Consider the following 14,896-nt stretch of genomic DNA (forward strand, 5'->3'; position numbering starts at 1 on the left):
TACTGCGAGGTGGAATGTGATCGCATGAGACAGAATAATAAGACTACATCAATAAACAGGCAGACTGTCGGTGTGTTCAGAAGCCCTTGCACCTTGTGATAAAGTGAGAGTTGTGATGGGGGGTGGAGTTAAGCTCTCAGTGGCCAATCGCATCACAGCGGTCCAGATAATCTATTCCATGCACGGCAGCTTCCGGACTTCACATGGAATTTGTGCTGAGGCTAGAGTTTTCACTGAGCCACACTTTGTAACTTAACTTTAGATGGAGACAGAATTTATTAAAGCGGCCATCTTGTACTCTTTGCAAGAAGAGCCGTTTCTTTCTGCTCATTAAAACGGTTCTTTTTCTGGTACTGATTTGATGACAAAGAGACTAATAGTGCTAAGGTGAGGGTTACATAATGGCACTGCATGGAGCTGTTTGTGATGATGTTATGAATATAGAATATCAGACGTATGCTAGGAATGTACAGTATAGCTTGTGTTGGATATACGAGAGCACACTGTTGCTATAGAGACCAACTTAGAGTCAGTAGGATTTTATTATTATTAATTAAAAGAAATGAGCACTTTTACTCATCACTGGCAAGTTTAATTGATAAAAGGTTGTTAAATATTTCTCTTTCAAAAAGGGGTTGTTCTTTTGAACTTCTAAAGAACTTCTGATAGATTTATTTTTTAAATAAATCCTAAAAATTATCATGTTGGTTTCCAAAAAAAAAAAACAATAGACACCTTTATAATCATGACGTGACATCTGAATGAGATTTTATGCATGCCTATGACTGTCATTAAATGTCATTAGCTCAGTTATGTGATTTTAAATGCAAACATTACATTGTTTGATATGTTTTTGCCATGACAACTTGACATTACCAAGACAACATAATTTCATTAATCTGCATAATTAAATGATTATCATCAGGCCATTATAATTTTTTCAGTGGAACTAATTGAATTTGATTTATCATTAACATTTCTCAGTCAATACTCTGACAAATAATTTTATAACAGTGTCATTAATATTTAATGACATCTAATGACTAATTCTATTTGTGTCAAGTTGAGGTCTAGAAAAATATAAATGAAAAATTTTCAATAAAATTACAATTACAATGGCCTCATGAAAGTCACGTTTATGACAGATTTATGACAAGTTATGTTGTCTTGGTAATATCACATTGTCATGACAAAAACAAAAGATTTTGTTATGCATTTGATTATGTCAAGCTGTCAATAAATACATTTTAAACTATGTCATCTTCGAAATTTAAGACTACATAACTGATTAAATCGTCACCTTGGAATTATTAGGTTCTATCTGCGTTCTGAATTATTTTGAGATATTTAACTTCAAGGTTTTTCCATTCCATAAAGCAAACAGTATGTTTGTCACATTTGTTTTTTTAAATAAAAAGTTTTAAAATGTAAACAACATGCCATAATGTAAATAAGTTAAAGTTAAAGTCATTTAATAAAAATGTCAATAACTCAATTTTGACAAAAAAAGTCAAATAGACCCTTATAATTCTAAGGTAACGAAACGACGTCATAAGCATGCATATTCATGATGTGTCTAGGCCTGGACGAGTATATGATTCTGACAGTATGACAACCTTGGATAAAAATATCATGGTTTCACAGTATCACTGTGTTCTGACAACTACTCTAAAATGAGTTATTTTAAAATATCTGGGTGATAAACAAAACTTTTTTCTTATTTAAACTCAATATATTCGTTAGAAAATAGAAAATATTTAAATAGAAACATTTAAAATATGTTGTAACAGTAAACATCTCAGGTTAAATAATTAAATAGAATCATTGACTTCTGCTATCTTCATTAGTTTCAAAAATACTGATTTCTTTACAAGTTTAAAAAGGCATCTGTGGATATCTTTTCTGCTGGAGATACTGTCATCCTAAAAAATAAAAATGACAAAACACGTAATAAAAAATCTTACATGTACCGTAAGAACGGTATAACCGAAACGTTATGCGATTTTAAAACTTTGACTTCTCCAAACCATAACAGTCATAACAGTCTTATGAACACCCTTCAAATAAAATAAGACACATCAACACAATTGTCCATTTATACTGTATCTGACCATTCATTTGAGGTGTGTCATTTGAGGTCTTTAGTGACTAATTTTAACACTTAAGCTTGGCTTGAAAATTTTATTTCTTTTTGGGGCACTGCTATAAATATATTCTGTAAATTCTGAAGTTAATATTTTTAAATATTTCAGACACAAAACTGCAATTATTTTGATCAGACTGCCTGTTTAGTACTTTAGATGGTTCTTTACGTTTGATTCTTACTTGCAATTCTGTTGCATTAGCTGTCATTTTTCAAATTTTTATGTCATTTTTATATTTGATGGCCTGGTTGCATAATGTTCAGTAACAAACAACAGAATTATTTTATTTTAAAAAGTTAATAACTAAAATAAGTTAAAACTTTTTAATAATCTGATAACATTTTAAGCTGTCATAAGTTAATGTTTCAACCTGCCCCTTTCAATTCCATTTTTATGGAGTGAATATTGAAACAGGTATACACTGTAATTATGAAACCAAACCACATATTTCCATTAGACAGGTGTGAAATTAATCTTGAAAAAAAAATTACACTCTGAACCCCACATGGATTCACACAATCTGAGAACGTCAAAAAGTATTAGGTTGTTGCTAGCTCTTCAACACAATGCTGCTAGTACAAGGAAAGAGAGCGTCGACTGTTGTATAACGTGAATATATGTGCTCAACGCAAGTACTACAGCAGAAAATTCTGCATTTAGGTCACAGATTTGAACAGTGACTCCTCTGCCTGTGTTCTGAACATCAAAAAGAATAATCAATTACTAAAATATGCTAAGTAACCTAGATTCAGCATGTAGTGTCTGCCAGTGGGCTGCAGTGTATAGCTAAGCCACACTACACACTTTCTGATCCCCCACATACTGGGTGTGTTTCAATACACTCCGACATGCCAGCCCCTGGTGTCCTTGCTCCCTTAAAGATGATGCTGACTTAATTTAAATGTATAGCTCAGGGATTTATGTGATTTTTTTAAAATTTCTTTTTAATTTAATCATTACCGATTCTGTCCCTTGAGAACATAAACATCATGGAGAAAGTGACAGATAAAAGACACTTTAAACTCGGTCTAACTTTAGATAGGCAGCAGAACATTCTTCTCATTAAAACACCTCTAAGGAATGGGGCGGAATTAAAGGACAATTGTGTGTTTAGTGAAAATGAAGACAGTGGCAGCGTGAGCAAGAAAAGCAATAAAGTACAAACGCACACATACATTGAAAGGCAGAATAAATGTCTTACTTGATGTTGTCCAGGCAACCGGAGTCAGGCTTGAGAATGGCTGTATGGTGAAACATCTTATACAGTGCAATGCCCAGGAAAATAACATTCAGCTGCAACACACACACACACACACACACACACACACACACACACACACACACACACACAATCAAATGCATTAAACAACAGTTTAAAAGAGGACTCTTGCACAATCTGTCAATAAATTTTAATGATTTCATTTTGTGACTGGTGGATTTTTTAAAAATCCTTACTGGACATATTTTCAGTTGTATTGCATGTCAGAAATAAATCTTGGGAATGAACAGATTTTCATGAAAAACAAACAAAGCAACATGACTCAGTTGAGAATTCACCTATCAGGACCTTCATTTCTATGCCATTTTCAAGCCTGGAAATCTCAATTGTATCATGGGAACTAGTGATGCACTGAAATGAACATTCTTGGCAGAATCCGAAAATTATCGAGCCACTGGAAGGCAAAATATTATGATGTGTGAGTGTGAGTGTGTGTGTTTTTTCAAGACAAGCACATCTTTACCCTACAGTATATTATATAAGAGGCTGGTTAATCTCTCACAGTTTGTGTAACCGTGCATGCACAAAGTCAAGTGCATGCACAAACTGTTCAAGAACAGAAAAGCACTGGTATTCAGAAGAACCATCTACGCCAGGGATGTCCAGACTCGGTTCAGTTCCAACCCCAATCAGACACAGCTGGCCTAGTTAATCAAGCTCTTACTAGGCAGTCTAGAAACATCCTTGCAGATTGAAGCAAGTTGGAGCTAAAATCTTCAGGACACCTGCCCTCCAGGACCGAGTTTGGACACCCCTTATCTACACAAAGGTCAAACACATGTATTATTATTTACTTATAAATCGTAGTATAACTTTTAAATAATATATACAAATAATGGTGTTTTGTTTATGTCACATGCAGTGACATATTACCAGTAATAGTAATTACTAATAATTACTAATAAGACATATTATTATTATTATTATTATTATTAGTAGTAGTAGTAGTAGTAGTAGTAGTAGTAGTAGTAATAGTAGAGGAAGTAGTAGTAGTAGTAGTAGTAGTAGTAGTAATAGTAGTAGAAGAAGTAGTAGTAGTAGTAGTAGTAGTAGTAGTAGTACAGTATAGCAACAGTAAAATACAAAACTAATACTGATTCTTGTTTCTTTGCTTTCAAAAATGTGAGAACAGAGCTTTTATTTTGGTGGAAAATCACAGAGAAATGTTTAAAGGGCACCTATGATGAAAATCTACTTTTGTAAGCTGTCTCAACAGAACTTTCTGTATGTATAGTGTGTCCGCTATCCTACTGGACTGATATAAACCCAACAAGTCTCTTTTTTAAATTTTCCTGAACTTAAAATAGGACCCGAATCCCAGTGATATTGAGGCCCACTGCAACGTGATGTAGGAGTGTGGTTTTCTCCACCCACCGAATTGATTGGCAGCTGTCATGTTTCTTTAAAAACATGAACACACGTCCACATAACATTTGCAAATAAACTGGGATTAAAACATATGTTACAACTCGTCGATTAAAATCGTCATGTAATTTTAAAATGCCATGATCACCATGGCTGTATGGTGTCAGTAAACAAGCACATATATGTGTGTGTACTACATTTGTGTGACACTCATCATTTCAAAAAGTCTTAAATAAACTCCACCACAAATACATTAATTAAACTTGGTATTTTTAAATAATGAGCTGTGTTTTAGCTACGTCTGAGTGCTGTTTATCTGACGTATGCATAATTACATGCAGACACGGATGTGGAAACAATGGGCGGGAAGAAACAGTTCATTGCCATTTAAAGACAGGCTACAAAAACAGCTACAGTATAATAAGGGCGCTATCATACACCCGACGCAATAAGGCGCAAGACGTGTTTGACCCGACGTGTTGCTATTTTCACACCAACGCAACCTTTATTTTCCTGTTTTCTGCCACATTGTTTAAATAGCAAATCCATTTGCGCCACTTTGTGGACTCATAGGTGTTTCAGTCTAAAAAGGAGGTGTGTTAAGGCGCGCTGCTATTTTAAGGAACTAAAATAGACTGTTCAATAGACCAGCTGAAGGCAGATCTAAAAGTCCAGCGAAGAGCGTGTTAGTTGTGCGCCTCGCTTACACAATGCTTAAAACATACATTATCTACAGCAATATGCAAATATCTTTACAAAAGAAAAATAATTAAAGGAATAAAATATTACAAAAATTATTATTTTCTACATAAATATAAAAACCACTGCCTCCATGCCTTCTTTATGTCGGGAGTTTTTTTTTTTAGTTTATTCATGACAATTTGCTTTGGTATAATGTTATCATTAGTAGCAGTATTTTTTATTATATGGATATTTGTTTATTTATTCATTTGTTGGAAATTAAAACTGAATTTAGAAATAGTTTTGAAACAAATCGTTGCGCTTAACAAACAAAATTAATTATGTATGTTAATGGATGTCTGTGCATATAATATTGTTTTCTTATCCATGAAAGAGAGAAAGAGAAAGTGAAAGTAAAGGCTAATTGGAGAAGGCTCGTTTATTATCCTTGCACTGCAAATGGCCTGTTTAACTGTTTTCTCGCTAGTGAAGCATTCAGTTTTTCCACTTACTAAGCCCTCCATGTAAATAGCTAATGCGCCATGGCAGACAGCAGACACAACTGACTGTTAAAGGGAATGAGAGATGGGACTCTGATTGGTTTATTCTCAAAACACACTTATAACTCATTAAGACAATAAGCACAACCCTGTTAGACCATGCGCCACGGCACAGAGCTTATTTTTCTATCCTTAAAATAGCAAAAGTGGATTCGGATATCGGACAACTTTTGTGCCCTGCGCTTTAGACTTTGTGCCTAGATCATTAAAATAGAGCCCTCAGACATCAAAACAGGCATATTCTAGAGGCTATTATAAATAATCTGATGGTTATTTTGAGCTGATACTTTACAGAAACATTCTAGATGCACCAAAGGTTTATCTTACATCTTGTAAAAGTGGTAAAATATGAGCCCTTTAAAACTTACAAGAGATTCATACAATTCTCATTTAAAGGGAAAAAAAAAACTTAAAGATCTGTTAATTGTTGCATTCAAACAGAGATCATGTAGATCATTTACTATCAAATGAGTCGTACACAGATGCTGAAACTCATCAGCTGCTCATGTGAAAAGATTTCAGTGGTGTGTATAAGATTGCTCATTTATAATAACTAAAATGCAGTTCATTGTGTTTTGATAATCGTCTTAAACAAAAACAAGCTCTCAAGCATTACTAGAACAATGCTGATTTGTATGCTTATTTGCTGGGAGTTAATTTCAGGCCTTGTACTGCATGCATCTCATCACACCTCAAAGCAGTACAACTCTACCTCTCACCACTTCAAGGCAAAATAGAACCATAATCTGATAATTACTTTTCCAGTAAATATGACTATTCTCCATGTTAAACCTTTGGATATTAGATTTTCTTAAGTGTCTCTTCTGTGGATCCCTATTAAGGACATTTCAGTGCATTACTAATAGGAGCAATGCTTAAAAACTACAAATAAACAAGCTAGAAAAAGCTAATTGAACATGTTCACTTCACACACACATTCCTTATTTCTCTATATATAGCAGTGGGGACGCTCATCTTGTCTTTTGGGGTGACTGTGACTTTCCTGTAATTGGGAAAATGCCCTCGACAGACCATTATCTGAACCCCCTGTGTGGACGAGTGTGTGTGTGTGTTTGTGCCAGGGCAGAATTGGCTTTGCTCTATCGTTCTTTAAACCCAGTGTGCGTGTGTGTGTGTGTGTGTGTGTGTGTTTGTGTGTGTGTGTGTGTGTGTGTGTGTGTGTGTGTGTGTGTGTGTGTGTGTGTGTGTGTGTGTGTGTGTGTGTGTGTGTGTGTGTTAAACTCACCATGATGATGAGAGTAGCAGGCCCAATGAAACTCCAGATAAAGTAAGTATCTAACCTGAGCCAGCACCTACAGGAGAAAGAAAAAGCAGGAGAGAGAGATTTTCAAATGAAAGTAATCTCCAAGCTTGTCCAATTAAAATCAAAGTGGGTTTAAGTTCCAGAAAGCAAAGGTGTTTGGTTGATCATTGGATTCAGAAAGGGCTCGTTGCCCACGGAACATTCAGAGCCTCAAGGGGTGATTGACAACCCAGAGCTGAATTATTAAACTCTTCATCTCTGCTATACAGAAATCACCTCTACAGCCCAGCAGGAGAGTGGAAGTGTGTGTGTTTGTGTGTGTGTGTGTGTGTGTGTGTGTGTGTCAGTCAGACATGCTCCCTCTTTAAAGAACAGATACCATATGCTAGAGAATGCAGAAACCAAATAGGATTATAAATATTTTAGGAATTTCAATTCATGTGCGCTGGGATTAGGCCATGCAGACATGCTTCCTTGTGCTTTATTTGAGCTCTTACCAGCCTGGCACTGATTTCACCAACCATCTGCCATAAAAACACCTTAATTTATGCTCCTTTCCACCTTGGGGACATGCTCTTTACGGTTTCCATGAAGGCGTAGGGATGATTTAAAAGTGTGAGGGCAATATTAAGGCTTGAATAGCTCTGATTATCTGCCAAAAAGTGGGGGGACTAAGTTCTAAAAGTGGCACCTGCATAAGGATCCATATGCTCCAGCTTAGATCTCCACTGTTGGCTCAGCTTTACAGGATCTGCAATAAAGCAGTGTTCTTCTCCTTTCCTCTCTCCCTCTCCATTCAATTCTTGTTTTAAATGAGTGTGACCTAATTCTGTGGTCTGGTGAGACTGTGTGCTTGAGTGACCACCACTTATTCATATGCCACATTCAGCATCTCATCTTTAAATGATGATTTTTGCTGAAATATTTATCTGAGTGAACATCCCTCACGGCTGTGTCTGGCCACTAACTGCAGTAATGCCAGCTGAACAGTTTTCTTTATGAATATGAATTAGGGCAATTTCACCAGTTTGCCCATTTCAGAGCTCGCAAACACACAGGCAACTTACACAGTACAACCTGATCTGATGTGCTTGGCACTTGCAAAATATTTTGCTGGAGTAGACAGCATTAGGAGGATTTCTGAATTGCTCCACTTACTGATCTCAAGTCATTTTTTGTGACTTAGTGCTTTCAGAGAGGAGAGGAGCGTGTTTTGGTTATATATTTGTACACTCAAAAAAAAAAAAAAAAATGCTAGGCTGTCATAACCCAGGGTTGGGTCAAATATGGACAAACCCATGACAATCAAGCATGAGTGTAGATCATGTCTTTAAGTACATTGATATTTGGTGAACACTACCTGACAAAAGTCTTGTCACCTATCCAAGTTTAGAAACAACAAATAATAACTTTTGGTGATTATTTGGTATCAGAAGCGGTTTATATGAAAGGCAAAGGACTCTGGATTATGCCTATTTTACCAAAATAAAATATGATCATGGCTTGATTTTTAATTATTTCATTAGGACAGTAAGGTCTGACTTTGCTTAGACAAAAGTCTTGTCACTTAACATAAACAATGTACAGTATAGAATTTAAAGTCATGATGCAGTAGAAAAACAATTATTATTGTGTATGACTCCCATGAGCTCGGAGGACTTCATCCATACATCTCTGAAATGACTCAAATAATTTATGAATAAAATCATCTGGCAAAGAAAGGAATAGCAGGACTCCCAGAGTTCATCAAGATTTTTTGGATTCATCTCCAATGCCTCCTTCTACATCTTACCCCTGACATGCTCAATAATGTACATATCTGGTGACTGGGATGGCCAGTCTTGGAACACTTTGACCTTATTTGCTTTCAGGAACTTTGATGTGAAGGCTAAATATGAGATGGAGCGCTATCCTGCTGAAGAATTTGCCCTATTTGTGATTTATAATGTGATGGGCAGCACAAATGTCTTGATACCTTAGGCTGTTGATGATGCCATCCACTCTCCAGAAGTAGATTAAGACCTTAATTCAAACTAAACTCTTACACAGGGATATTTTTTTAGAGTCTATGGTATTGAATACACTTTATAATCCAGCTCCCTTAAAGGGGCATCATACAAAAAAGATCTGAACACAAAAATACAAAATCATTCATTTAATGTTGGAAATCTGCAACCATTGGCTTCCATAGGACTTTGTTATTCCTACTATGGATGTTTGGTTAAAGGTCTCCAGCATTCTTTAAAACATCTTCGTTTGTGTTCAACAGAACAAAAAAATGCTCAAACTGGTTTGGAAGAAGTCAAGGATTGGATGAGTAAATGACACAATTGAAATTTTTGTGTTTACTATCCCTTTAAGAACTGAAAAGCATATGATGGAGGTGATCTGAAGACTCTCTCCAGACAAATTTACATTGCTATGTCTCACTGACATAATTGTGTTGTGTCATGTTGTTATTTACTGTAGGAGTAAACATGTAGAATAAATTTACATATTCATCTAAACATCGCTCTCGGCGGAGTCTATATTCTGCTTGCTTATAATCAGTGCTTTAATAGTTTAGTTTTAATAGTAATTTCATCTATTTTTAACAAACAAACAAACAAACCAAAACTTTTCTGTAAATATATGTGGACATTCATCAGGTCACCTTCAGCCTATTGTACAGTATGTTATGTTTGTTTTTATTGGAAGCATGGACAATAAGTTGCTGGCTACAGTTCACCTAACAACCACAAGTGTCCTTAATACAAGCCTTTCTGACACCCCCATGTAGCTGAATTGACTACATGAGATTTAAATCATGTTAAGCTTGCATTCATGAGGTCATTTGCCACAAAGCAGCCATGTTTTTGTCCAAAGTGACTTTTAGGACAGTAATTGCAGAGCCGTTCCCCCTTGAGCAGTCTGGTGTGATGAGTCCGGCTCAAGGACACTGCACTACAAGATAACTCTTTTCCTGAATCACTAATTCCTGGGTTTGAACCTGCAGTCTCTCTAAACCATTAGGCAGCATTGCTAGTAAGAAAGCAGCTGAGTATTTGCAAGCCAATTTAGAAGCCGACAGACACATTTGGACATTACTCTAGTGATAGACCAATGCATTGGCAAGACAGATTAACTGGCTGAGAGCTGTCTTCGCTTGGCCAATTCAAGTGTTACCTCCCCCTTGTGTCAGTCCCAAATCTACCGAGAGCTGTCAATGAATAATGAGTAATATCTCCTTTTTTATTCCTATTAGATTTTGAGCAAATATTGTGTGGAATATCTGTGTAACGCAAGTTCAATTTTAATTATGTAGGAGAGATGTTTTGAGTCAGAAGTCTAGTGTTTCAAAGTGTTTCAAGCCCTCTTCACTTAGAATAATATAATGAATGTGGCCCTTCAAACTAAATGCTATATTATGATTTTGTAACAGCTGCTAATAGAATACAATAAAACTCTATAGCATACACTATATACATAACTAATATAATTAAGGTACGATTTAAAAAAAAAAAAAAAAAGTTAAACTCCATCAAGACAATAGTATTTTTTGTAATATTTTGTTTTGATGGTACATTTGAGTTTTAGTAGACTGTCTGCTTAATATCTGTTGATACTGCTCCTTCAACAGACATTTAACTGACTATAAGTAAAGTACATGTCAACTTACACTAACCCTAACCCCAACACTAACCTCAACCTAACTTTCTCCTTATAATCTAATGAGAATTAGTTGTCATGTAGATGCAATGTAACTTAAATTCAACAAACAGACCATCAAAATAAAGTGTGACTGTATTTTTATCTAAATTTTATATCTAAGTAACCACATTATTCTGAAAAGTGAATTAATAAACCCTTTTTCCATATATACAGCTGAAGGCAAAATGATTATCTCCTGTGAAATGGTAATTATTTTGTTAAATATTTCACAAGTGATGTTTAACAGAGCAAGGACATCTTCACAGATTTCCTTTAACAATTTTTCTTTTGAAGAAAGACTCATTTCTTTTAAAGCAGTTTTCAGTTATTTTTCACCTTCCTTCATTCATTTTCTTTTCGGCTTAGTCCCTTTATTTATCGAGGGTCGCCACAGCGGAATGAACCACCAACTTATCCAGCATATGTTTTATGCAACAGATGCCATTCCAGCCACAACCCATCATTGGAAAACAACAATACACACTCATTCACACATAAACTATGGACAATTTAGCTTACCCGATTCACCTGTACCATATGTCTTTGGACATGTAGGGGAAATCAGAGCACCCGGAGGAAACCCCCACAAACACAGGGAGAACATGCAAACTCCACACAGAAATGCCAACTGACCCAGCCGAGGCTCGAACCAGCGACCTTCTTGCTGTGAGGCGACAGCACTACCTACTTTGCCACCATCTCGCCACACCTTAGAATTATAAGGTTTCTTGTCAAATTATAAGATAAAATTATAAGTCTTTTATTATAAGACTTTTTTATATAAAAAACTAAATAAGGTTTTATCTGCAAAGTCAAACTCTAGCTTGGCTTTAAAGGATTCTTTCTTAAGATTTCGAATGCATGCACAAGGACCAATCAGGATTTTTTGTCACTCCACCGGACTGCTCCATTGACAGCAGAGAAGACCAGAAAGAAACACAAAATTGTTTCTTCTCAAAACTGATAAGAAACCTGAAACTAAAAAGATGTGTGTAAATGTGATGATTTAGAAGCATTTTTTTTAAATTGAGATGATATTTTCAATTGGACATTGTTGAAAATAAAAAAGTTATATTAAAAAAATTCTATATTAAATGTTAAATATTATTTATGTATTGTTGTATATTAAATGTAAAATATTATTATTGCTTATTAAACTAATTTGCTCAATGTCTGTTTTCTTTTAAAGTCTTTCAAGAGTTCACACTTAGCTGATGATGGGTAATAAAACTTGTTTGGCATGCTGTCCTGGGAGAAAGCCCTGAGCTCATAAGATCCTCGAGCCCGGGGCTCCCTCCCGTTTGCAGGGCAAAAGGGAAGTTTGAGCTCGGGTAGATCTCGAGATCTCACCACGCTGCCTTATGGAGGAAAAAGAGGAGGAGAGGGGGTGGAAGGGGGGATTCATCAAGACGAAGATTACTAAGGTAAGATGCTTTGGTTTTATACTAAGCTAGGAATCGTCTGATTGGTGAATCATACATTAGCTAATGCGGGATCAGCCGTGTCAATCATAAGCATGTGATCCTCTCGAAATTAGTTTCAAGAGTTCCCACTTAGATATGCTTGGCATTTATAGCAGGTTTGGCATGCTGTCCCTGGAGAGAACCCTGAGCTCGGAGATATTTGAGCCCAGGGCTCCCGCCCGGTCTAGAACCATATCAGGAGAACCGAGATCAGGTAGGTCTCGATCGCTCCCCCTTTAGAAGGGGAGAAAAAGGAGGAGATGGGGTGGAAGGGGGATTCTTCCAAAACGAAGATAGTGCAATAAGGAGAAAGTGATCCATTTATATTAAGCTAGGATCATTCTGATTGGATTATTACTGATTACGGATGAGTAGCCAGCGGTGCACAATCATATCACGTGCTCCTCTCGAAATTAGTTTATGAAACTTCACTTATAAATAAACTTTACTTAAATTTGATATTTAGCCTTGTAGAGCAAATACTTGATTTAAATCATGGGGCATATAATTCAATAAATTTAATTGCATAATTCATTTAAAGCATAAACTTCAGTAAATATTACCTTAATAATTACATAAAATTCATATTGTCACAGTCTTGAATGCTTAATCTGAACAAGAAAATATATTTTTTACTAAAACATTAAATAAATGTTACAGAGAGCAAAAAAAAAAAAAAAACTCTCTCAAACATCAACACATTAATATATAATATCAACAACACCATCAACATGCTTCATCGAATGATCTGCCACATAGAACTCTATAATAATTATATAATTAATATAAGAAGCTTCTATCTGCGTTTACCCTGTTTTTTTTTTTACCCCAATTTGCAAATGTAAGAACATTTTGATAATTTACATTTAGAGTATATTTAGGGTGTCTGTCATGTTAATGTATGAAAGACAACTGTTGCACGCATATTGTTTGCTTTATGGAATGCAAAAACTTTAAAGCTTAATATCTCAAAATCATTCAGAAGGTGGCAAAAAATAACTGTATTGAAAGGTATATTTAAAAAAAAATTGTCTCTGTGTTAAACAGCACTTGGAAAATATTTTAAACTAATTAATATTTTGAAGGAGGGCTTATAATTATGCCTATCACAATCTACAATTTATAACTGCAGCTAAAATTTTGCCTTCTGTTTAGAAAATATCTATTTTCCTAACCAGTTATGGTGAGATTGTTTAAAAAGTGTGACATTTAGACCCTATGTAAGCATTTTACCATGGGAAATAGATCTGTCATTTACTTACACTCTTTCAGTGCCGTAGCTACGGTAGTCCACAGCAGCCGATACAGCTACTATGACAGCTGGCACTCCATATCCTGTGAGATAGAAGTACTTGGTGCGCGAGTACTCGCTCTCGAACACTTCCACCAGCATGATGTACAGCTGTACGCCTTCCAGAAACATCCACGTAAACGCAGCCAAGAAGAAGAAATGCAGCAGGGCCGCAAACACAGCGCAGACGATCTGTAACAAAGACATACACACAGAGCACAAACGCTGCTCAAACTATCTAGCCAGTATCTGTGTGATCTGTGACTCGCTGCTTTGAGCATTAACCGTCTGCTCTGTTATCACTTTAGAAATTTCCCGATGGATTTCCAACATTTTATCTTTGTCATTTTCCATTTGTCTTTGCTTATATTCTCCTGTCTCCCTCCCACTCTTTTTCTCTCTCTGAGGACACAGTGAGGTTTTTGCGATTAACGAGAGGTCAAAGATCCTCTCCATTTCTGTAATTAACAAGAGTCAGGTGCCCAACTTAACGACTCAATGAATTATGTGTGTTTGACAATCCGCTTGTTAAGTCTTACGTCATGAGTCACACTTTCTGCTTCCAAATGCTCTTTCTGGCCATGTCCACATACACATGGGTACTTTTATATACGTTTTTTCCACAATTTAAACAAAACTGTCTCGATGAAAATGCGGAAAAACGTATTGTGATGCAGTGACAAGGGCATGTCAAATCAATAAAGGCAAAAACTCTTGTTTTAGTGGCCACACTAAGCTATGTTTCAGCTATTTTTCCATTCCACTCTTTTTATGAGCATTTTAGAAAATTGCATTAAAAAAACCACTTAATGGAAATGCCAAGATGCACATACATTTTGAAAAAGTTCCAAAAAAAAAACTGTAGGTAGGATAATCTTTTTATCCGATAAGAAAAAATGTGCATAAACTACAGGACAATGGAAACATTCATTCTTTCATTTTCCTTTGGCTTAGTCCCTTTATTCATCAGCGGTCACCACAGCGGGATGAACTGCCAACCTATCCAGCAAATGTTTTACACAGCGGATGCCCTTCCAGCTTCAACTCAGTACTGGGAAACATCCATACACACTTATTCACACACATACATTAACTGTATGTTCACACCGAAAACGGCGAAAGCATCAAAGTAGCCGGAAGTCATTCATTTTCAATGAGA

General features: G+C 35.8%; 2 protein-coding genes across 40 annotated transcripts in view; both read right to left on the reverse strand.

Moving 5' to 3' along the window:
* Nucleotides 1-14,896, reverse strand: part of pds5a (PDS5 cohesin associated factor A) — a 485,752-nt gene that overhangs the window by 103,121 nt on the left and 367,735 nt on the right. The gene's annotated exons all lie outside the window — the stretch shown is intronic.
* Nucleotides 1-14,896, reverse strand: part of adgrl3.1 (adhesion G protein-coupled receptor L3.1) — a 209,680-nt gene that overhangs the window by 25,300 nt on the left and 169,484 nt on the right. For all 39 annotated transcript variants that reach the window (XR_015476579.1, XR_015476578.1, XR_015476577.1 and 36 more), the window contains 3 exons: nucleotides 13,709-13,929; nucleotides 7,276-7,342; nucleotides 3,346-3,437 (listed from right to left, as the gene is read on the reverse strand). Coding sequence is in view for 36 of the 39 variants with exons in the window: in XM_087237172.1 (XP_087093298.1) it covers nucleotides 3,346-3,437; nucleotides 7,276-7,342; nucleotides 13,709-13,929 (380 nt within the window). In the remaining 3 variants the exon portion in view is untranslated. The remainder of the gene's footprint in view (nucleotides 1-3,345; nucleotides 3,438-7,275; nucleotides 7,343-13,708; nucleotides 13,930-14,896) is intronic.

This window comes from Danio rerio, chromosome 1, assembly GCF_052040795.2.
Source record: "Danio rerio strain M-AB ecotype USA chromosome 1, GRCz13ab, whole genome shotgun sequence".
Lineage (NCBI taxonomy): Eukaryota > Metazoa > Chordata > Actinopteri > Cypriniformes > Danionidae > Danio > Danio rerio.